Raw genomic sequence first — 22355 nt, 5'->3', positions numbered from 1 at the left:
TCTTCTGCCTTTATTATTTTATAAGAAACTTTTTACTTCTCAAATTTTTGCTCACTATATTAATATTTTAACAATTTTATATAGCACTTGGTGAGCTCTTGGGTGTATTTGTATGTATGTGTGCACGTGCATGTGCATACATTTGTGCACAAGCTTTATGCTATTGTACTATTCCCTCCTTTAAAAATTGAACTGAGCCTGGAAACAGACTGGAAACCAGTGCAATGGAAAAGCATTTATAAACTTGTTTGTGGCTTAAGGCAACTTTCTGGGCTCTTTGCATTTATATAAATTATGATTATATAATTTTAAAAATATATAATTAGTGTTTCAACCAAAGTTTAAGTGAAAAATACTGCATTGAATCATACAGACTAACTATGCAATGCAGTTTGGAAATATGATTTCTGATGATGTAGCATGTTCCTTCCATCCTTCCGAGGTCGGTAAAATGAGGAGCCAGATTATTGAGGACGATGTGCAGACTCTAAACCGCTTAGAAAAGGCTGCAAAGCACTATGAAGGGTATATAAGTCTAAGTGCTATTGCTATTTTTGCTACCTCAAAGTTTTCTATAATAGCAAGTATGCACAGATGGAAATACGCTTGTAAGCACTAGCTTGTTGTGTAATTAATGTTGTTTAATCTAATTGTTTAGACTAGATTCCTAGATATTCAACTTCAGTTTTCAGGCTATGATCATTAATAAATCCTCTGTCACTATGAAATCACTTCTATTTCTCCTTCCCTGAGAAGGGTTAAAGATCGCTGAAACAGCAGCATTCTGGGAGAAGTAGTTTTTAGCATACGCTGGTGGGGAAGAGTATGCTTGCTGTTTAAAAGTTGTCCGCCAAAAAGTAAGTTTTCAGTATTTCTTTCGGAGAAAGAAAAGAAAAAAGAAAACTAGCACATTATTATGGTGTGCTTTTTTAAAAAAATATGTAATAGTCTGTTTTGTCCGCTTACTGAGATAGGAGACTAATTTTTGACCTCGTGGTTAGCGTTTGCAAATTTCTTTCTTGCTGTTTCTTCTCCAGTTCCGAGTAGGCTTTTTTTTTTCAATTTCTTCATATAAATGATTGTGTTTTTCGTGTGTTCCTTATGTATTTTTTTAAGACAACGTTCGACACATTCATTAATCTATTGGATTTTACAGGAATTTGAAATATCTGTATACAGTTTTGCAAAACTAAAATTATTCCATTAATGTTGTATAAATGTCTGCTGCTCGTGAAGAGTCATGACTTTATATTTTTACAAAATATCGAGAAATTTAGGGTGGATATGCTGTGTAACTGTGACGTGATAATGCTCTGTGATCCTCTGAATAATAAGCAATGATATAGAATGGAAATAGCAAAAGCAAAAAAAAATTAACGAAATACCATAACTACAGTTGTCTGGATGTTTATTAATGCTATAAAAGTTGGAGTGCTAACGTTTAAAATCACATGGGAACTTAGGCCTGATTTATGCAAGTCTTTGCCTCATGTGGAAACCTGTTTTTCTTTTTCCATATAAATCAGACTTTCCTCCCTTAGCTATCCAGATTACATTGGGTCTAACTCTTAGAATTCCCAATAAACATGAGTAGCTGGAAATCGTAGGAGCATATTCCTAATCTGTGTTAGAAAGATAGATATAAAATATCAGTGCATATTTAATAACCATTCTATATAATGCTGGATTGCTAAATGTAAATAGGCAAGCAAGCAGTGGGCTGGCAGGAACTCTGTGAATCAAGAGTGAATCCAGTAACGTCTTATTTTTCTACATTCTTCTATGCAAAAAAACATGTTAATTTTGAAACAGTTTTGTTTTAGGATTGTTTGCATTTATTGAAAATAAGTTTCTCTAATTTTCATATTAGGCTGTTAATATATTTTAACTGGGGTTTTATTTTCAGGGATAATTTAATCTTTTAATTCTCTTTTAACTTTGTATTTTATATTGATGTGATTTTAAAATGCCCTAGTAAACCGCCCTGAGTCCTTCGGGAAAGGGCGGTATATAAATCTAATAAAATCTAATCTAAATCTAAAATATGCATTTTCTTAAAAAGTCATAATCATCCGGAGCTACTTCAGTTTGTTACAGCACAAATGGATACTATAGTATTAGAAAACTTGTACATTGGCCTTTCAGCATTGTATTCATGGACATGATATTAAAGCAAATATTACCAGATATTTGCAGAAAAATTCATAAAATGACAGATGAGGGTATTACAATAGCTGTTTTGTCATGTTGTTATAAAGAATTTAAAAAAATAGATCAGTTAAATGAAAAAACAATTTCATAATTATAGAGATTTTTTCTAGGTCATATTTGCCGTGAATGGCAGGCAAAATGTGATTTCTTTTTAGTGTGAAATTATTGGGTGTTGTTTGTTTGCTTTTATTTTGCATCCCTGAAGTTATTTCAAACACCATGGATTGTGTTGCTGGTTTTAGTATTTTTCAACCAAGCAATATCTAATATTTCCAGTATCCGAAAGATACTGGAAATTACTATTTGGAGAAGTGTTTGGTCTACTCCCGATTGGACTACTGCAACGCTCTCTACATGGGGCTGCCCTTGAGGACCACTCGGAGGCTTCAGCTGGTGCAGAATGCAGCTGTGCAGGTTGTGATGGGGGTTTCCCGATACTCCCATGTAACACCTCTGCTCTGCGAGCTGCATTGGCTTCCGGTTGCCCTCCGAGTGAGATTCAAGGTGCTGGTGATGACCTATAAAGCCCTAAATGGCTTGGGTCTGGGATATCTGAGGGAACACCTGCTGCCGGCATCAAGCTCCCTTTGTCCTGTGCGCTCCCACAGGGAGGGTCTTCTCAGGGTACCGCCGGTAAAAGATTGCCGGCGGATAACACCCAGGGGGAGGGCCTTCTCTGTGGGGGCGCCTGCCCTTTGGAACCAGCTGCCCGTAGAGCTCAGGACTGCCCCTGACCTTCGCTCATTCTGCCGGGACCTGAAGACTTGGCTCTTTGAGCTTTCTGGCCTGGACTGAGAGTATTAATTGGGGTTTTAATTGGATTTTAATTGGGGTTTTATATTTATTCAAGGTTTAAATGTAATTATTTTAACTGTTCTTAATTTTTGTAATTGTATTGTTATTTTACAAACCTTGTGAACCGCCCTGAGTCCTACGGGAGAAGGGCGGTATATAAGTCTAATAATAAAGATAATCAAAGAAAGAATGACAAATAATTTGCATTATTTAAAAATAAAAACATTATTTCAACTTGTTGACAATTTATGTTGCTGATATCAAAGAAAGTTTCGTCAATCTGAAAAGCTCTTTTTAGTACTAAGAAAGAATTGCAGATTCCTTTATATTCCTTTAGCTTGAGTTGCATTCTCTTATTGCCCCTCAACTCCAATTGATTTGTCTTTTGTCAAGTTATTTTATTTATTTACTTATAAAATTTGTATACCTGCTCGTCTCACATGCTTAACCCCTTGGCAGCATCAGAAACAACTAATTGCAAATGGACAAAACATAAAACGGTAACATATTCAGCAGCCAAGTTATCAAAAGCATCCCAAACTTTCAGCAAAACCAATGAACAACTTTACATTGCAACTGGGTCCTCAGGCCTGATGACCCCATAATAAATGGGACACATAACGTGCCTCTTCTGCCGGATTTGATGAGATTTCTAGATGTAACCAGGGAGAGGAGGTCCCTCAAGTAATCTGGTCCCATGTCATGTAGAAGTTTATAGATCATTATCCTACACCTTGGATTGAACCCGGAAGTACACTGACAACCAGTGTATCTCATGGGACAGAGTTGTCAAACGCCCTAATCGGGGAGGACCCATAAATGCCCACATGGATGCATTTTGCATTAATTGCAGCTCTTCATAAAGTGATGTCACGTGATTGCATTACTGATGGCAGTTCCTTTTTGACGCCATTAAGGGAGGACTATGCAGGTCATTGTAAGGACCTTATGTGACGAAGAGGTGCTGAAACTCATCCCAGGCAAGCAGGCCATCAAGTGATGGGTGGGTGCTACAGGTAAGCACTACAGAGTGCAAGCAGGTGCCACGGACATCATGGATTCCCTGATGATTTTCCATCCAACTTTTAACTAGTAACTACAGTACTTAGTATCTGGATGATCTAGTCTGGGCTCAAAAGCTATCAAATACTAAACACAAATATTTAAATACGGCCGGAATCCAAAAAGTTGTTGCAAGAAAGACAAAAAGTGGCGCATCTAGTGGGATTTTCTGCTTTTTCTTTGAACTGTAAATCTCCATTTTATCTTCTGTACTGTTCTATATTTGAAAACGTTCTCAGTTTTCAAAATAGTATAGAATGTTGTTTAAAAGGCTGAGCAGACTTTTGGATATGGGGAACAGTTGTCATGGCAGTTAACTGTAATTTTTTCCCTCCTACTATAGATAAACTTGCTTGGAAAATGCATATAAATTATCAGTTGTAACCGCCCTTTCTTTTGACGCTGAACTGAACTCTTCTTTTCATTGGTTACTTGCCTAACATCGTCAGTATGGACCTGATCATCTTTTAGCTGAAGGCACCTCTCTATTTCTTTCCTTTTTTTCCTGCCTTTTTGGAATTTGATATCCCTCTGCAAATTGCTGCTATCACAGTAAGTACACTGTGTGTCGTGGTTAGCTCTTAGCATCGGTTACAATGACTTCTTTGATCATTATAACTAGCACTATCTTTGAAGGGTTGGATATTGTATTATAATTGTAAATACCTTTACTGAAAGTAATTTCCATAGTGCTTTAACACCACAGATCTTTTCAAAAAAGATATATTGTATTTGTTACTAAATACAAATTCTAAATGACAAATTAGTACATGTAATTCCTCTAATCAAATTAAAGAATTTCTTTCCACGTCAGTAATTTTTTGCTGCATTTTAATTACACAGTTCTCTCTCTGCCCTCCCCTTTGTATCGCTCCAACTTAAAGTCCTCACAACAATTAAATAAGATGAACTTTCTTGACAATGTGCAATTGCAAGTAATTTTAAGTTATGACAATGTGGCCACCAACTATTGTGGTTTAATCAGCAAATGAATACTAAAAAAATCATACTTTATTATGATGTGTGAGCCCATTTTGTTGCTACAATCCAGAGTGCTCAGTTACGGTTCATGTACATCGAATGACAAGTCTGAAGCTGGATTACTTGAGAAGTAAAATCAACAAAATTCTATAGCATTTAGTTTGTGCATAGGATTTGTAAACTCATAACACAATTCCAAATATGTCAATTCAGTACTGTATTGTCTTAAATTGTGCAGCCAATTTCTAGGCAAACGTATATATTAGAATTTCATTTACTTTATTTTTCATATTTGCAAAGCAGATTGGTTTTTATGAGTTATGTATCAAAGTTTTTTTAATCTAAGCTTTAAAGGTGATCGAGTGGGTAGCAAATGACAGTTGTACAAAATAAGAATATCAAAAAGAAACGTGTTTTTTTAAAATACTATGTACTCCCAAAAATAAGACCTGTCCCAAAAATAAAACCTAACTTGATTTTTACGCATGCACCTAATATAAGCCCCCCCCCCGCAAAAAATAAGCTCTAATTAAGAGCCTGCACATCTGGTTGTGTGCGGTGCCGCTGCCATGAGGTGAAGCAAGGCAGGTGGGGGAGGGGGTGGAGCTTCCCCATGCGTCCTGCATCCGCTTACCTCAGGGCCACCACAGCCAGGCCTCCCACACCCCAACATCTGTCTCAGCTTGCGGTGGCAGCACCAACAGCTCCTTCCAGCAGGAACCTGCGTGGACGCCACCAGCACACCTCTGCGGCTGCTTGCTGCCACTCGTGCACATCAACCCAGGGCTCCGTTCTCAGTTGCAAGGTCTTTCCTGAAGGCCTCTGCTGGCGAAAGAGAGGCCAGGGGCGACACAAGAGCGGCGGCAAGGAGCCACGAAACAAGTGGGCTGCTGGCAGCCACACAGGTTCCTGCTGGATGGAACAGTGCCGCCGCCACGAGGTGAGACAGTGGAAAAAAATAAGACATTCCCTAATGCCTCTTTTGGAGGCAAAAAATTTATAAAACTGGGTCTTATTTTCGGGGAAACACAGCTATGCAGGTCTACATATCATAATTTAGATATTATTTTTTTTGAAAAAACCTTTTTCTGGTAGTTATGCAATCTAATCTTATTCATGCCTTCCTGAAAACAAATTCCTTCATTAAGTCAAATTTATTTTCAGACAGCTGCACAAATGTGTACAGGTAGCCCTTGCAACAGAGGTATATAATGAAGCTTGTAATTTCCACTGTAAGTCTTGATGTTCATAAAGTGAGGCACGCACATACGTGACCGAACCCAGTTTTATGACACTTTTGCTGCAGTCATTAATCAAATGCTGCGGTCATTAAGTGAATCAATGTACTTCTATGGTCAATTTTTGCTGGTAACCAGCCATAAAGGTGAGCTAGTTGCTAAGTACCCAAAATGCCATCATGCAGCTGTAGGGGTTTCTGCAGTCAACTCCAGAACCAGGTAAGTGGCTTTGGGGGGGTTGTCATAACTTTGAAGGGTCACTAAGTGACTGGTTGTAAGTTGAGAACTACCTGTATAGACTGAAATGTTTCATTGCTGTTTTCTGAGTTAATGAGCTTCTCAGTTCTATAGACTTTGTTTAAATTTCCTCTGGATAGTAGTAAAAACTGTTGCAGCAGAATGGCTGTGATTCTTTTTCCTTCTCTTCTTTCCACTCTTAACCCCTGATGAATAATATATATATATATATGTCTTAATGGGCAAAATTTAGGTGAATCAACAATGTTTGCTTAATCCACGACAGCACTCTGCCTGGTAATGGGAATGTATGCTTACTACCAAAGAAAGTTCTGCTTTAGAGAAGGCTCTTATTTAAATGGGTATCTTCCTTGCCAGTCCCATGGCCATTTGACATTACATTTTACATGAGCCTCTTTCCCTCCCTCCCCCCCAGATTTTAAAAGCAAGATTTGCTTTTATCTATACTTTGCAATAGGAGGAATTGTTTACATTGACAAGGGAGAGGGAAATGACCTGAATAAGGATGACATCACAAGGGGAGGAGAAGGGCAAATGCCATATTTGCAAAGATTGCAACAGAGGTGTAGCTTTGCTGAGTGCAATTTTTAACTAAATAGCAAGCTATTTTCCTGGCAGTATTACAGTATATAAAAGCTTCCATATCGCAAAGGCAGTTTATCAGTCTTGTCAGTCTTATGTTGTATATATATTTTTTAAAATCATAAGTGTTTCAACTGCATAAACAATTATATTAGTAATCATACATGCTTAAAGTACCATAGGTATGTAATATTTCTCTATTACAAAATGGCTCTTCAAAATGCACAAGTGATGTTTGTTTGTTTGTTTGTTTGTTTGGGATTGGTTAATTCTAGGAATAAATATTCTTTGATATGTAGAGATTGGTCCTGAGCTAGAGAAACTCAGATTTACATCCCCATTCATACATGGAACTCCCTGGGCAACTATGAGCCAGGCAGCAATTGTCTTAGTCCAAATTGTTTCATAATGTTGTTTCAGGAATATAATTAGGGAAATCCAGGGCAAGCTGTCTTTTGCTATTATTGTTAGTTGTGATCATTGTCCAGTAATTGCTAATATAGCAGCTGGAAGCTCTTGGTTCTACCTTCCATTTAAGTGAAAAAGAAAGTTGTATTACACAGAAGAGGAAATTTTCTTTGCCTAGCCATTATGTTCATGAAGAAGCCTATGCCTTTGACAATACGTGCAGCCAAAACTGAGTAACTAAGTTACTCTAAATTGGGGTTTTTCAAACTTGGCAACTTTAAGATGTATGGACTTCAACAGCCAGCAAAAACACTACTCTAAATAGAGACCCCACAAATAAGATGATCCACCAGTTTTAATTCTTTGCAGTTTTGGTAAGGAAAAAATATATATACAGTACCTGAAATAAAGTGGGTGGCTGTGCAGTTTGTCTGATTAGAAGTAAATGGGATGAAACCAACTCCATGTCCTATCCAGGAAAGATTGGGGTTCCTATTTTTCCTGTGCATGGCTCAGGCTGCAATCCAAAATATGTTTCTTAAGGTGTAGCCCCAATTAACTCTATGGATTTTTTTTAAGTTGAAATGTGTGCACACTAAATACTGCACTAAAACAGAATAAGAAGAAGCACTGCTTATAGCATTCCTCTTACACAATAAAGTTTTTAACAGTATTGTTATAATTTGCTGTATGAATGGATAGTTTGGAAGTTCAGATGTTTTGGATTGTTTTATACAAATATGGCTTTTCTTTTAGAGGAAGAAAGAAATTTTACCCTGTTGTGATAACGGTACAAACCACGTTTTTGAAGCAGTAACATCTAACGTTGTATGATTTCCTTCTCCACAGACTGATGGCTGATCGAGTGCTTGTGATTGGCAGCGGAGGCAGAGAACATGCGCTGGCTTGGAAACTAGCACAATCTGCACACCTGAAACAAGTACTGGTTGCACCAGGAAATGCTGGAACAGCCAAAGATGGGAAAATTTCTAATTCAGGTAACTATAGAAAAGTGAAATTAGATATACAGCACTTAAGAATTTGCCTTTCAGTCTTTTGTGTTGGTAAAATTTTGGCTTTCCTGCATTCATTTTTCTTCTGTAAATTTGCTGGGAGAAAAAAATAATTAAAACAAGGCTAGCACAGGTTTTTTTTATCTAGAAACCTGAATTCCTTTTTCCATCAGTCTTCCAAAATCCCCACTATGTACAGGGAGTGCAGAATTATTAGGCAAGTTGTATTTTTGAGGATTAATTTTATTATTGAACAACAACCATGTTCTCAATGAACCCAAAAAACTCATTAATATCAAAGCTGAATATTTTTGGAAGTAGTTTTTAGTTTGTTTTTAGTTATAGCTATTTTAGGGGGATATCTGTGTGTGCAGGTGACTATTACTGTGCATAATTATTAGGCAACTTAACAAAAAACAAATATATACCCATTTCAATTATTTATTTTTACCAGTGAAACCAATATAACATCTCAACATTCACAAATATACATTTCTGACATTCAAAAACATAACAAAAACAAATCAGTGACCAATATAGCCACCTTTCTTTGCAAGGACACTCAAAAGCCTGCCATCCATGGATTCTGTCAGTGTTTTGATCTGTTCACCATCAACATTGCGTGCAGCAGCAACCACAGCCTCCCAGACACTGTTCAGAGAGGTGTACTGTTTTCCCTCCTTGTAAATCTCACATTTGATGATGGACCACAGGTTCTCAATGGGGTTCAGATCAGGTGAACAAGGAGGCCATGTCATTAGATTTCCTTCTTTTATACCCTTTCTTGCCAGCCACGCTGTGGAGTACTTGGACGCGTGTGATGGAGCATTGTGCTGCATGAAAATCATGTTTTTCTTGAAGGATGCAGACTTCTTCCTGTACCACTGCTTGAAGAAGGTGTCTTCCAGAAACTGGCAGTAGGACTGGGAGTTGAGCTTGACTCCATCCTCAACCCAAAAAGGCCCCACAAGCTCATCTTTGATGATACCAGCCCAAACCAGTACTCCACCTCCACCTTGTTGGCGTCTGAGTCGGACTGGAGCTCTCTGCCCTTTACCAATCCAGCCACGGGCCCATCCATCTGGCCCATCAAGACTCACTCTCATTTCATCAGTCCATAAAACCTTAGAAAAATCAGTCTTGAGATATTTCTTGGCCCAGTCTTGACGTTTCAGCTTGTGTGTCTTGTTCAGTGGTGGTCGTCTTTCAGCCTTTCTTACCTTGGCCATGTCTCTGAGTATTGCACACCTTGTGCTTTTGGGCACTCCAGTGATGTTGCAGCTCTGAAATATGGCCAAACTGGTGGCAAGTGGCATCTTGGCAGCTGCACGCTTGACTTTTCTCAGTTCATGGGCAGTTATTTTGCGCCTTGGTTTCTCCACACGCTTCTTGCGACCCTGTTGACTATTTTGAATGAAACGCTTGATTGTTCGATGATCACGCTTCAGAAGCTTTGCAATTTTAAGAGTGCTGCATCCCTCTGCAAGATATCTCACTATTTTTGACTTTTCTGAGCCTGTCAAGTCCTTCTTTTGACCCATTTTGCCAAAGGAAAGGAAGTTGCCTAATAATTATGCACACCTGATACAGGGTGTTGATGTCATTAGACCACACCCCTTCTCATTACAGAGATGCACATCACCTAATATGCTTAATTGGTAGTAGGCTTTCGAGCCTATACAGCTTGGAGTAAGACAACATGCATAAAGAGGATGATGTGGTCAAAATACTCATTTGCCTAATAATTCTGCACTCCCTGTATTATTTGTTTCTGTGTATTCATTAGCATTAATAATGATATTAAGACTTGGATTCAAAGTTCTTCTTTGACTCTGTATCCTGTGGACAATTGCACAATAGGTGTGGAAAACTCAGAAGTTGTTAAAAAGGGAAATAATATATATGTGCTTCTATTTTCCAAATGTACACTTGTATCTCTAATGAAAGAAGTATCCAGTAGGTTACCTCAGGGTTGTCTCCTGGGCCTAGTACTTTCCACCATTTTTATAAATAATTGGGACACAGAGATAGAGAATTGAGAAGACATGCTTACCATTCAAAAGGATTTTGACAGATGTGAACATGAGCCTTTCCCAACAAAGTGCAATGTAGGGTTCTACATTTAGGAAAGAAAATACAGATGGACAGGAACGATAGATAATACCTAGCTCTGCAATAATACATGTGAGAGGGATTTGGGTGTCCTAGTAGGCCATAGATTAGGCACGAACCAGCAGTGCGTTGCAGCTACTAAAACAGCCAAAGAAGCCTTGGGCTGCATCAGCAGAAATACAGCATTATGATCATGGGAAATTATGGTTGTACTCTATACTGCATTTATCAGACTACACCTAGAATGCTGTGTTCAACTTTGGTTGCCACACTGTGACAATTCGGAGAAAAGCAGCAAATCAGGAGACTAAACCCCATGAAGATAAGTTAAAAGAACTAACTATGTTTAGCTTAAAGAAGAGAAGGTTTAAGAGAGACTTAAAAAGCTTTTATAGGCAAGAAGGTGTGGTACCCGAGGATAAAATAAGAGCCAACAGATGGAAGCATTTCAAAGATCTACCTCTGAAATAAAGTTTAATTTTCTGCCTGTGAGAGATTTTAAGCAGTCTGTTGTCTGGAGTCATGGGTGGTCTTTCACTGGAGTTTTTTTTTGTTTTTTAAAAAAAGTTGGAAATAACCCTTTTGAAGAACAATTGGACAGCCATTTGCGTGGGACTGAAGATTCATGTCCAAGGTCCATTTCAGCTCTATGATTCTATGAAAATAAGCAGCATATGAATATATCAGTATATTACATAAACTTACATGTATTTCCTAGTTGGTGGTGTACATTATGTTACTTACAAAGTCGCCTCTAAATTAGAGAGCTTAGTTTACATAGCATAATATGATCATACTTGGAGCAAAGCTGGGCTTTTGATCTACTTATGGCAGGCTCTTGACGTCATGTGACATTGCGCAACGTCACGTGACTTTTTCCCCATTGCCACCAATGGGGTGGGCGCGGTTTCAGCATGACGCATCTGGCCCGCGGGCCGGCAGTTTGACATGCCTGACTTATAGCATATTGACCAAATGTACTAGTCTAATTCTTATCATTTGCAGGGAAAGCTGTATGTAGTACAGAAGTGACTAAGGCTGAGAATCAACTTTATATCTTCTCAATTGACCAAAAGCATGGTAGAAGAGCACGATTAAGGGAAAGAAAGGGAAATGAAGCTAAGAGAAAGAAGAAGGATGTAACAGACCTGATTGAAGGTGGTTAGATCTAATGGAATAGAATTAATGAATACATGTGTAAAAGCAAAAAATATAGATTTCATTAAGAATAAAATGACTAATATATGTCATAGAATACGAAGTATCATCATTTAGATTGGAGGTCTCAAACTTGCAGCTTGTGAGCCTTGTGCATCTCTCCACTTCATCTTCTGTAGTCTGCAACAATTGAAATTGCTTCCCAATAAAGCCAGTGTTCTTAATGCTCAGGCTGAATATGGGCTGTGCTTTAGGAAAAAGAGCAACCTTGTGGTAGTGACTTAGCAACTTGCCTCAGTCTGATCCAGAGAGACTTACAGCAACAGCAAGACCTTGTTATTGGGCTGCATGATTGATGCACCTGAGGATACAGTCCTTTTGTACTCCATGGTGGGTAACCTCTGAGTTACACTCAGCTTGGCCACCGAAGATGATCCAGGAGGGAATTGCCTGAAGGAGTGGAGAAGAGAGGAGAGGGAAAGTGAATGAGAAAAAGACTGAAGGACAGTTTGGGACAATTTCCATCTAATAACCGTCTTTCCCTGTTTAGGTAATGATGTTGAAAAGATGGTTGGACTTCAACTCCAGAGAATTCTGGAGGAAATAGATTATCAGGTGGGTGAAAGTATGGGGCAGCACTGGTTGCTCTTGTTGAGGGCCTGCTGCAAATGATCTTTCTTGAAGATAAGGGTTGGAGTGTGCAGACCTTGGGAGAGGAGGGAATACTGTTACAGATTTCTAAACATAAACTTATTCACATATACCAGGGGTGTCAAACTACCAGCCCGCGGGCTGGATGTGTCATCCGGAAGCCGCCCCTACCCTATTGCTGGCAATGGCAAAAAGGCTCCGATACGTTGTACCACATCATGTGACGTCGTGAGTTTAAGATGTCTGACATATACAGTATGAATCAAAATAAATGATCAGGGATATATAGTTATTTTGATCTAAGGTTCTTAAAGCCAAATAGTTAAACATTCCTATGCATGATTGATTGATTGTTTGGATGGTTTATGATGAAAGAGATTGTGAAGGAGACAATGATGAAACACTGAATGTGGAACAAACTATGGTTTGGTAATCAGGAATGGATTTTGTGGGGAAATGGACTTGGAAATAATTAGAAGGGTTTTTTAAAGCATGTTTAAAAAGTATAGTCTGTTAATTCTTCTATATGTGTATGAGCCTTTCTCCTATCTTGAAATTGGAGAAAGATATCAATTTTCTTCGAGCCTTCCTTTGAAATGAAGAAATAATTTTGGTATTTTTGCTTTATACTGAATTACAACAACTGCAGATTGGTTAATCAGTGTTTTGACCTTTCTGGACTTAGAAACTACGCAGATTCTCAGATTACAATGAACAATTTGAAGTTTGCTTCCCAGGGCATGCTGTGTGTCTCTGACTGAGCTTCTTTTTTTCTGTGTTTAAAACATTGAATTTCATAAATGTGTTAATAGATGGATGAAACATTATTGGTGTTGCACATTTAGCTCCAATCTAGTTCACTATCGTACATGGTACATTTGTATCTGGATCCGCATTCCAAAACTGGTTGCTAGGAGCCAATTCTTGAAATATATGAAATAGAAAAGAAAGATGACAAAAGTTTTCTTTTTTCTCTTAAAATATTAGACTCGGAAACAATGAGATGCAAAGCACTAATTCTAAGAGAGTACTAGTGGGAGATAGCTGTTCTTGACTTCTTGAATGCAGCATAGTCATTTGGTTGGCCACTGTGAGAAATAAATTGCTAATCTAGAAGTGAGCTTTCCTATTGTATGTGTTCTTAATAAATCTTACTAACACTTCAAATATAGTGAATGATTCTTAACATTCATTAGCAGCTGGGCTAAGCCCATATTCTGTATCCACAATATGTTACATTATGAGTATTTACCTATTTTTAATGGGATACTCTGATTTAATTACTCAGTGTTCTTTCAGCGTGCTTATCCAGGAGCTCTTTCTCTTAACAAGGGTTCCAGCTAAATTTAAACCCTCAGCAGTGGCACTGCACTTTACAGGGTTTGGCAAACCAGGACAATTATTAGCCAGTTCCTTGTCCTCTTATGTCTATTGCCAAGGTTGGGAAGAATTTTGGGGTTCATTACACTTGCTGGTATGCACCAAAGCATTCATCCTAACACGTCAGCAAATGGAATTTCTGCTTGTTGTTTCTGTGCATGAAAAAATCCAGGCATAGAATCCTTTTTGCCCATTATTTTATCTGCAATTCCAGTATATGTAATAAAGCAGTCCTGTTTCTTTTCAGACTACTGCCAGAGTTATAAAAATGTATTTGCTTCATTTAGTTATTCTTTTCATGAGGAGAATGGGATGTCCCATGGCATTCTTGTGATGGTCATATGATAAGTTAAATGTACAATTTTGAACAACAATATTTTTTTCTTTATGTTCACTGAATTAAATTTGATTCATTTTCAGTAATTTTGCTTTCATGATAAGAACAAAATTAAAGTCCTAACTACATATTCATTTTTTTGAGACATCATTATTGGGACACTCAGTGAAGAAAGGAGAAGCATAAATGTCATCTGTAGCTGCTTAAAATAATAAGAATGAAGAAGGAAAATTCAGCTTAGCTTTCAGTCACATGCTCTGTTTATATACCATGTTTCCCCAAAAATAAGACACGGTCTTATATAATTTTTGCCTCCAAAAGAGGCATTAGGTCTTATTTTGGGTGGATGTCTTATATTTTTCATGACACCTGCCTTGCCTTGTGGCGGCGGCACCAACAACCCGTCCAGCAGCAGCCTGCGTAGCTGCCAGCCCTCTTCTTCTGTGGTCGCTCACGTCAGGAAGCCATGTGGCACATTGCGCCACTGCCGCCATTAGGTGAGGCAGGTGGGGGAGGGGATGGAGCGGCCCCATACACCCCACACCCGCTTACTTAAGGGCCCCACCCTGCCAGGCCATTCCTTGCTCGGCGATCTTCCCTTTCACTCCCCTCCTGAGCCGGACTGTTTCGGAGCCGGGGGGGGGGGAATGACGGTGAAAGGCTCTGCTGCCACTGTGCATCGCTAGAGGGGCTTTCTTCGCGCTTCGCTCTACAGATCACCTGCCTGGCGGTAGCCTCCTCTGCCAACTCTCTTGTGGCTTGCACCGTGACCAGGCAGCACAAGGCTCCCCGGCCACCTCCCGAGCAAGGAATGGCCTGCCTGGGAGGGGCGCTGAAGTAAGCGGGACATGTGGGGCAGCTCTACCCCCCTCCCCCCTGCCTCACCTTGTGGTGGCAGCGAGGTGGGACGGAGTGGGCGGTATCCTACTAGGGCTTATTTTGGAGGTAGGGCTTATATTCGGCCCACCCCAAAAAAATCAGGGTATGTCTTCTTTTCGGGATAGGTCTTATTTTTGAGGAAACACGGTATCACCCTGATTTGAATAAGGGACTTGGAAGAATTTTAGTCACTTTTCCTTGTGTCATGTAGAAACACCAGAGAGCAATTTCCTAATTGCTAATTTTTTTTAGTGTAAGAGATGCCACTCATTTCAAGAAAAACTTAACTGTTTTGGAGTATTTATTATATAGTAGTGTTCTTTAAAATGGGTTTGAAAAGAGGGGGAACAGCAATCCATAAGCCACACGACTCTCAGAGTTATTTCCATCTATGTTCTGTTGAAAGGATCCTAGAAATTAGCTTTCTTTTTTTAAAAAAATAAAAACTATTTTCTTACGTAGTAGAATTTTTGTTCTGAAAGGTGGAATAGGAGCAGGAGCAAAGAAAAACAGATTCACCAGATAAATTACATATTACAAACCATAGTTTAAATATCTGCAGTTGAAGTTTAAAAGGGCTGAGTTCTGGTGATGAGTAACCTTTAATCCTGGTTTATGATAAAATATGTTTGAAACTGGAGGCTTGGTGTTGCAACACCAAACTGCTATTTGCTTATTGCATAAGCAGTTTATATGTTTTTGTTTTTGCTTTTATAAAGGTTGAACCCCTTGGAGGAGGTAGTCTTGATATTCCTTGTGAATACATATGTTTATATTTTATGCATTTCATGTAATATTCAAAAAAGGGTACAGTTGCAAGAAAAAGTATGTGAACCCTTTGGGATTACGTGGAGTTCTGCATGAATTGGCCATAAAATGCGCTCTAAACGTCATGTAAGTCACAACAATAGAAAAACACAGTCTGCTTAAAATAATACTACACAAACATTAGCTGTTGTCATGTTTTAATTGAAGATAAGATGGAAACATTCACAGTGCAGGGTGGAAAAAGTATGTGAACCTTTGGACTTAATAACTGGTTGACCCTCCTTTGGCAGCAATAACCTCAACCAAACATTTCCTGTAGTTGCAGATCAGACCTGCACAATGATCTGGAGTAATTTTGGACCACTCCTCTGCACAAAACTCTTTCAGTGTAGCAATATTCTTGGGATGTCTGGTGTGAATCGCTCTCTTAAGGTCATGCCACAGCATTTCAATCGGGTTGAGGTCAGGACTCTGACTGGGCCACTCCAGAAGGCGTATTCTGTTCTGTTGAAGCCATTGTTTTGTTAAATTACTTGTATGCTTTGGGTCATTGTCCTGTTGCATCACCCATCCTCTGCGGAGCTTCAGTTGGCGGACAGATGGTCGTACGTTTTCCTGCAAAATGTCCTGATAAACTCTGGAATTCATTTTCCCATCAATGACAACAATCCGTCCAGACCCTGAGGCAGCAAAGCAGCCCCAAACCATGATGCTCTCTCCGCCATGTTTTACAGTGGGGATGAGGTTTTGATGTTGGTATGCTGTGCCTTTTTTTCTCCACACATAGTTTTGTGTGTTTTTCCCAAACAACTCAATTTTGGTTTCATCTGTCCACAGTATATTTTGCCAGTAGTGCTGTGGAACATCCAGGTGCTCTTTTGCAAACTTCAAACGTACTGCAATATATTTTTTTTGGACAGCAATGGCTTCCTCCGTGGTGTCCTCCCATGTACTCCATTCTTGTTTAATGTTTTCCTTATTGTAGATGTGTCAACAAAAATGTTAGCATGTGCCAGAGATTTCTGTAGGTCTTTAGCTGACACTCTAGGATTCTTCTTTACCTCATTAAGCATTATACGCTTTGCTCTTGCAGTCATTTTTACAGGACGACCACGCCTAGGGAGAGTAGCAACAGTGCTAAACTTTCTCCATTTGTAGACAGTCTGTCTTACCGTAGACACATGAACATCAAGGCTTTTGGAGATACTTTTGTAACCCTTTCCAGCTTCATGCAAGTCAACAATTCTTGATCATAGGTCTTCTGAGAGCTCTTTTCTGCGAGGCATGGTTCACATCAGACAGTGCTTCTTGAGACCAGTAAACCCAAAACAGGTGTGTGTTTTTAAAGGGCAGGACAGCTGTCAGCAACACATCCAATATCATCACACTGGTTGGAGTCAAGGTTGGCTCACTCCTGGCTCCAATTAGCTCTTGGAGAAGTCATTAGGCTAGGGGTTCACATACTTTTTCCACCCTGCACTGTGAATGTTTCCATCTTATGTTCAATTAAAACATGACAACAGCTAATGTTTGTGTAGTATTATTTTAAGCAGACTGTGTTTTTCTATTGTTGTGACTTACATGCCATTTAGAGCGCATTTTATGGCCAATTCATGCAAAACTCCACGTAATCCCAAAGGGTTCACATACTTTTTCTTGCAACTGTAGAAATTGTTTCTGCTCCAGTTTCCATGTCATTGTCAAAATATATACAACAGTTCTTTTCAAATGTTATTTCAGAAGTTTGAAAAGTAAGATCCATACATCAGTCATACATTCGGTCACTGGAATGTAACATTTAACAAGGTTTCCAGAGATACAGGCACTTTTCAGTTTCAGGATGTCTGGCGAATATAATCAGTAGTACAAGGAGTTTCTCCACACATAACACAAATGTGACAATATCTTTCCTAATGTATCTTTAAAGAAGATCGAAATTGCATCCACAAATAATGGTTTATTAATTAATTATTAATATGCCATTTTCAAGGTGCATATTTTTGCTATTGCCCATTCTTTTATTCTGAAGCAGGCGAGATAGAAAATTAGTTAAGAAGAATGAAACAAACTAGGACTATATTTTTCTATAAACCCATTAAAAAGGCTTCTCCTCCCTAAACACCATGTTTCCAAAAACGATGAAATTGTAAGAGACAAAACAATGTTTTGGTTTATCAGTTTGATTATTTAAAATAGAATGCAATTATATTACAAATGTTTGGTCAGCGGTACTAAAGTGAAGCAAAAAAATTGTCACAATGTAAATCCTAAAGTTGCCCTAAAAATGGCAGTGTGTTTTCAAGGCTTTTCTGATGTGAGAATGAAATGAAACTCTTTCAAGAGTAACATCCCAGCGTGATGTTAAATGTGCCAGGTTAATGAAACAGTTTTGCATGTTTGCCAAAATTCTTGCCACAGTAATACAGTACATCTCGCAGCTCTCCAGGTATAAAGGAGGAGACAGGTAAGAGATGGTCTTGCCTAATATGTTCATCTTTGCCAGATCACTTTAGACTTTGGAGTTATTTATTTTTGATAAAAGTGTGGGAGTAATGATGTTTTTTTAATCTCATGGTTGTCCTTCGTTTCCAAGCAAACATTACATGTAGAATGAACTTTTCTGCACAAGGGTTTTGCTGCAACATTATAGAATCATTTGGTTTGAAGTACAATATGTGGCATGACTTCAAAAATTCTCCTTTACAAACTGAACATCATTACCTGAATTACTCAAGGATATGAAGCAAGATCTTAATTCCATTATTGTAGAATTCCTTTTTCTTGGGATATGGCATAATAAAAATACTCTGCAATTTACCAGGAAGGGAGAGACTAAATTGTTGTATCAGTTCTTAAACTATTTATACACCTTTGGATTATATTGCAAACTGAACAATTAGCACACAACCATTACTAAAATGTATATAATTTCAAATGCAGCTTGGTCCAGTGGTTAAGGCACAAAGCTATAAATCAGGAGACTGTGAGTTCTAGTCCTGTCTTACCACGAAAACCAGATGGGTACGGTAACTTTAAACCAGTCAGTCTCTCTCAGCCTGATTACCTCACAAGGATATTGTTGTGGAGAAAATAGGAGGAGAAAGGAGTATTAAATATGTTTATCATTCAGAGTAAATACAGAATCTTGAATATTTCAGTAAAAATTCTTCAGCCTCATGTATACTGAATAAAATTAAAATGGTGTCTCTTTGCATGCTTTTAGATGTTTCTTCGCAGATTTCTTCCCATCTAGGCTGTTCATAAAAATAAGCTGTGAGCTAATTTGACTGCTATCTTTTCCCTTCCTTCCACAGGCTCTCATATCTTAAGAAAAAATTGTTTCTAAATTCTTTGGTTTTCTCACAAAAAATTAAAGAGGGGTTAGAACTATACTATAAATAATAAATAATTGCAAGTTTTTGTTTATCTCCTGATAGTAATCTCAATCAGCGATCATGGAGCCCTTTCCATATACTGCAGAGACCAGAAGATTGACCTTGTGGTGGTTGGTCCAGAAGTCCCTCTTGCTGCTGGTATGTCCAAATGAAATTATTTTGTTTTGCAATTCCAGACTCTTATCTAACTTATTAACTGATTGATGTTATACAATTGTACAAAATATTCTGATCAATATCCAGTATCTAATTATTATATAATTATATGCTAATAATTGGATCTAAACATACATAGGTGTACAGACACTACAGAATTCTTTTCAGTCATAATATAATAACAGATGTAACAAAATATTGTTATTTATTGGGGTATCTTAGCCTGCTGCCATGATTGAATCACAATTCAGAAATATTTGTTGGGTCAGTCCTGTTTAAGATGTAGTATTTTCTTTTGAGCAACTCATAATTCCCCCATGATGCTACAAAGAGATTGATAAAGCAATGGCTGTCCATCATATCGATAAATCTCCTCCCAGTTTGTAGGATAGACTTTAGCCATAAAAGATAAAAATAGTAGAATTTACAAAGAGTTGCAGTGCCCATTTTGAAATGGTCAAAATGGTCATCCATCTATATATTTTAAAAATATAATCCATTCCATTCCTCCTCTTTTCTGGTTTTCTGATCTCCCATTCCAGCAACTACTGGCATTCTATTTTCTGATGAGCATGCAGCATGTTGACTTCCCCATACTTTGCTGACACCTCTATTTTGAGTGTGGATAGTGCCATTTGGGCTACATAAAAACATGCATTTGGAATGCATGTAAGCCAGACATGTCAAACTCGTGACATCACGTGATGTCGTGCAATGTATCGGGACAGTTTTGCCATTGCCGGCAATGGGGTGGGCGTGTCTTCCGGATGACGCAGCTGGCCCGTGGGCCGGCAGTTTGACACCCCTGAATTGTAAGGCAGTTGTGTTTCAGTGTGCTCTTAGGAAAGTCCATCTGACTTTGAGGCATGTGTTTTTGTTAGGAATTGTTGATGACTTGGCAGCCGCTGGTGTGAGATGCTTTGGTCCTACAGCAAAGGCAGCTCAGCTAGAGTCAAGTAAGAATTTTTCGAAAGCCTTCTTAGATCGTCATGGTATCCCTACTGCAAGATGGAAAGCTTTCACTAATGAAAAAGAAGCTTGCACTTTTATTACTAGGTATAGTAGAACATCTTTTATTCCATTGTCCCAGCATTTGATAAAGTGTTAAAGCTTGCCGTTTATAATATATCCCCCCTGCTTACTTAATTTTTTATTTCATTCCCTCCCCCCCCCCGCCCCAAGTGCATCTTTCCCTGCTCTGGTTGTAAAAGCAAGTGGCCTGGCTGCTGGCAAAGGTGTGATAGTAGCTGCTAACAAAGAAGAGGCCTGTCAAGCCGTGCATGAAATAATGCGAGTGAGTAACAAATGGCCAAACTTAAACAATGTGTAAATAAGCTGTTTCGTTGTCCTACATTTAGAATAATTGTAACCAGAAATAAAAGGTAAAGGTTCCCCCGCACATGCGTGCTAGTAGTTTCCAACTCTAGGGGCCGCTGCTCATCTCTGTTTCAAAGCCGAAGAGCCAGCGTTTGTCCGAGGACGTCTCCGTGGTCATGTGGCCGGACGCCAAAGGCACACGGAATGCTGTTACCTTCCCACTGTAGTGGTCCCTGTTCTTCTACTTGCATTTTTACGTGCTTTCGAACTGCTAGGTTGGCAGAAGCTGGGACGAGTAACAGGTGCTCACTCTGCTACGCGGCACTCGGGATTCGACCCGGCAAACTGCCAATTTTCTGATTGACAAGCTCAGCGTCCTAACCCACTGAGCCACCGCATCCCTTTGTAACCAGAAATATTTTACTATAATTAAAAGAAATTGACTTCTGATTGATTTGGAATATTTTGTTCTTCAAATCACCCAGGAATTGTGGGCAGGATTTTTAGTCTGAGAAACAGATCAAATGGTTTACATTTTACTATGTTTAGATGTTGCTAATTTGCTAAAAATGCACCATTCAGTTTGTGTCAAATAATAACTTATGTCTAACAATAACAACACTATAATTGTTTCATACTAAATATTTATACAATATTTTAAGATCTTTGGTAGTGACAATAAAGAAATTATTTGTAAGATGAAAGCATAAGTTTTTAAAAATTCCTTGGATCTGCAGATCTTGGCGTTAATTTAATGCCAAGAAAATATAACTTCTATCCTAAAAAGAAAAGGAAGAAATGGTTTAGATTGAAAAAAAAGTTATGTGTCATTGCTGCTCGGTCAAAATATAGCATCTGAGTGTTTACCATATGTTTTCTAAAACTTTACAGCACTGCATTTTAAGGCCCACTAACTAGTTTATTTTTTCATTAATATACATAATTTTTCATCTAAAGTGTTTTAAGGAAAGCCTGATATTGCAATCAAATCAGTGTAAAGGCAACAGTCATATGCTTTTTAGGATACTAAATTCTACTGAATACACTGTGCCATTCCTCTGAGTAAATACGGATAGAATAACTTTTTAACAGTTTGGTCCCCCTTTAGATATACAGACTGCAAATTCCAGAATTCTCCAGCCAACCTAGCCATTGCTAAGAGTTCTAGGAATTGCTTCATCTATCTTCAAACACTATTTTTGAAGAACTCTCCCTTACAATTAAGCTGCTATCTGTTACTTGAGATTAAGCCCTCAGTGAAAATGTTGAGTATTTTTTCCAATACGCATGTTGAAATGAGCAATAGAGCTGTGATTTAAGACAGCTTTCCTGGCCCACTGTCTCCAAATGAGTAGATTACAACATCCATCAGCCCAGATAGCACGGTCCAGTGACCCCCCAACCTTTTCGATACCAGGGACCAATTCTGTGGAGAGAGGTTTTTCTATGGACTGAAGGGGGCGTGGTTTCAGGTGTTGCCTGCATCCCATGGCTTTGCTTGTTTGTGCAGCCCACTTTCTGGCATGCTGTAGATCGGTGCCGGTCCACAGATCGGGGTTGCGGACCCCTGTCATAGGCAACAAAAAAGCTAGTTGGAGATCATGGGAATTGTAATAATAACAAATCTGGAAAGAGAAAGAGGGAGGGAGGAATC

At 38.6% G+C, this 22355-nt stretch overlaps 1 protein-coding gene across 3 annotated transcripts in view; it reads left to right on the top strand.

Annotated features, from left to right (window-relative positions):
• The first annotated feature begins 793 nt into the window (after positions 1-793).
• The window catches only part of GART (phosphoribosylglycinamide formyltransferase, phosphoribosylglycinamide synthetase, phosphoribosylaminoimidazole synthetase), a 51367-nt gene continuing 29805 nt past the window's right edge, over positions 794-22355 (top strand). For 2 of the 3 annotated variants that reach the window (XR_014492418.1, XM_083361848.1), the window contains exons 1-6: positions 794-857; positions 4412-4620; positions 8385-8533; positions 19271-19366; positions 20266-20440; positions 20567-20678. Coding sequence is in view for 2 of the 3 variants with exons in the window: in XM_083361848.1 (XP_083217974.1) it covers positions 8389-8533; positions 19271-19366; positions 20266-20440; positions 20567-20678 (528 nt within the window). In the remaining variant the exon portion in view is untranslated. The remainder of the gene's footprint in view (positions 858-4411; positions 4621-8384; positions 8534-19270; positions 19367-20265; positions 20441-20566; positions 20679-22355) is intronic. The other variant, XM_083361849.1, reaches the window with a different exon arrangement.

This window comes from Vipera ursinii (assembly GCF_947247035.1).
Source record: "Vipera ursinii genome assembly, chromosome: 4".
In the NCBI taxonomy this organism is placed as follows: Eukaryota; Metazoa; Chordata; class Lepidosauria; order Squamata; family Viperidae; genus Vipera; species Vipera ursinii.
Note: the sequence above shows the minus strand (reverse complement) of the source record. Positions and strands in the feature narration are given on the sequence as shown.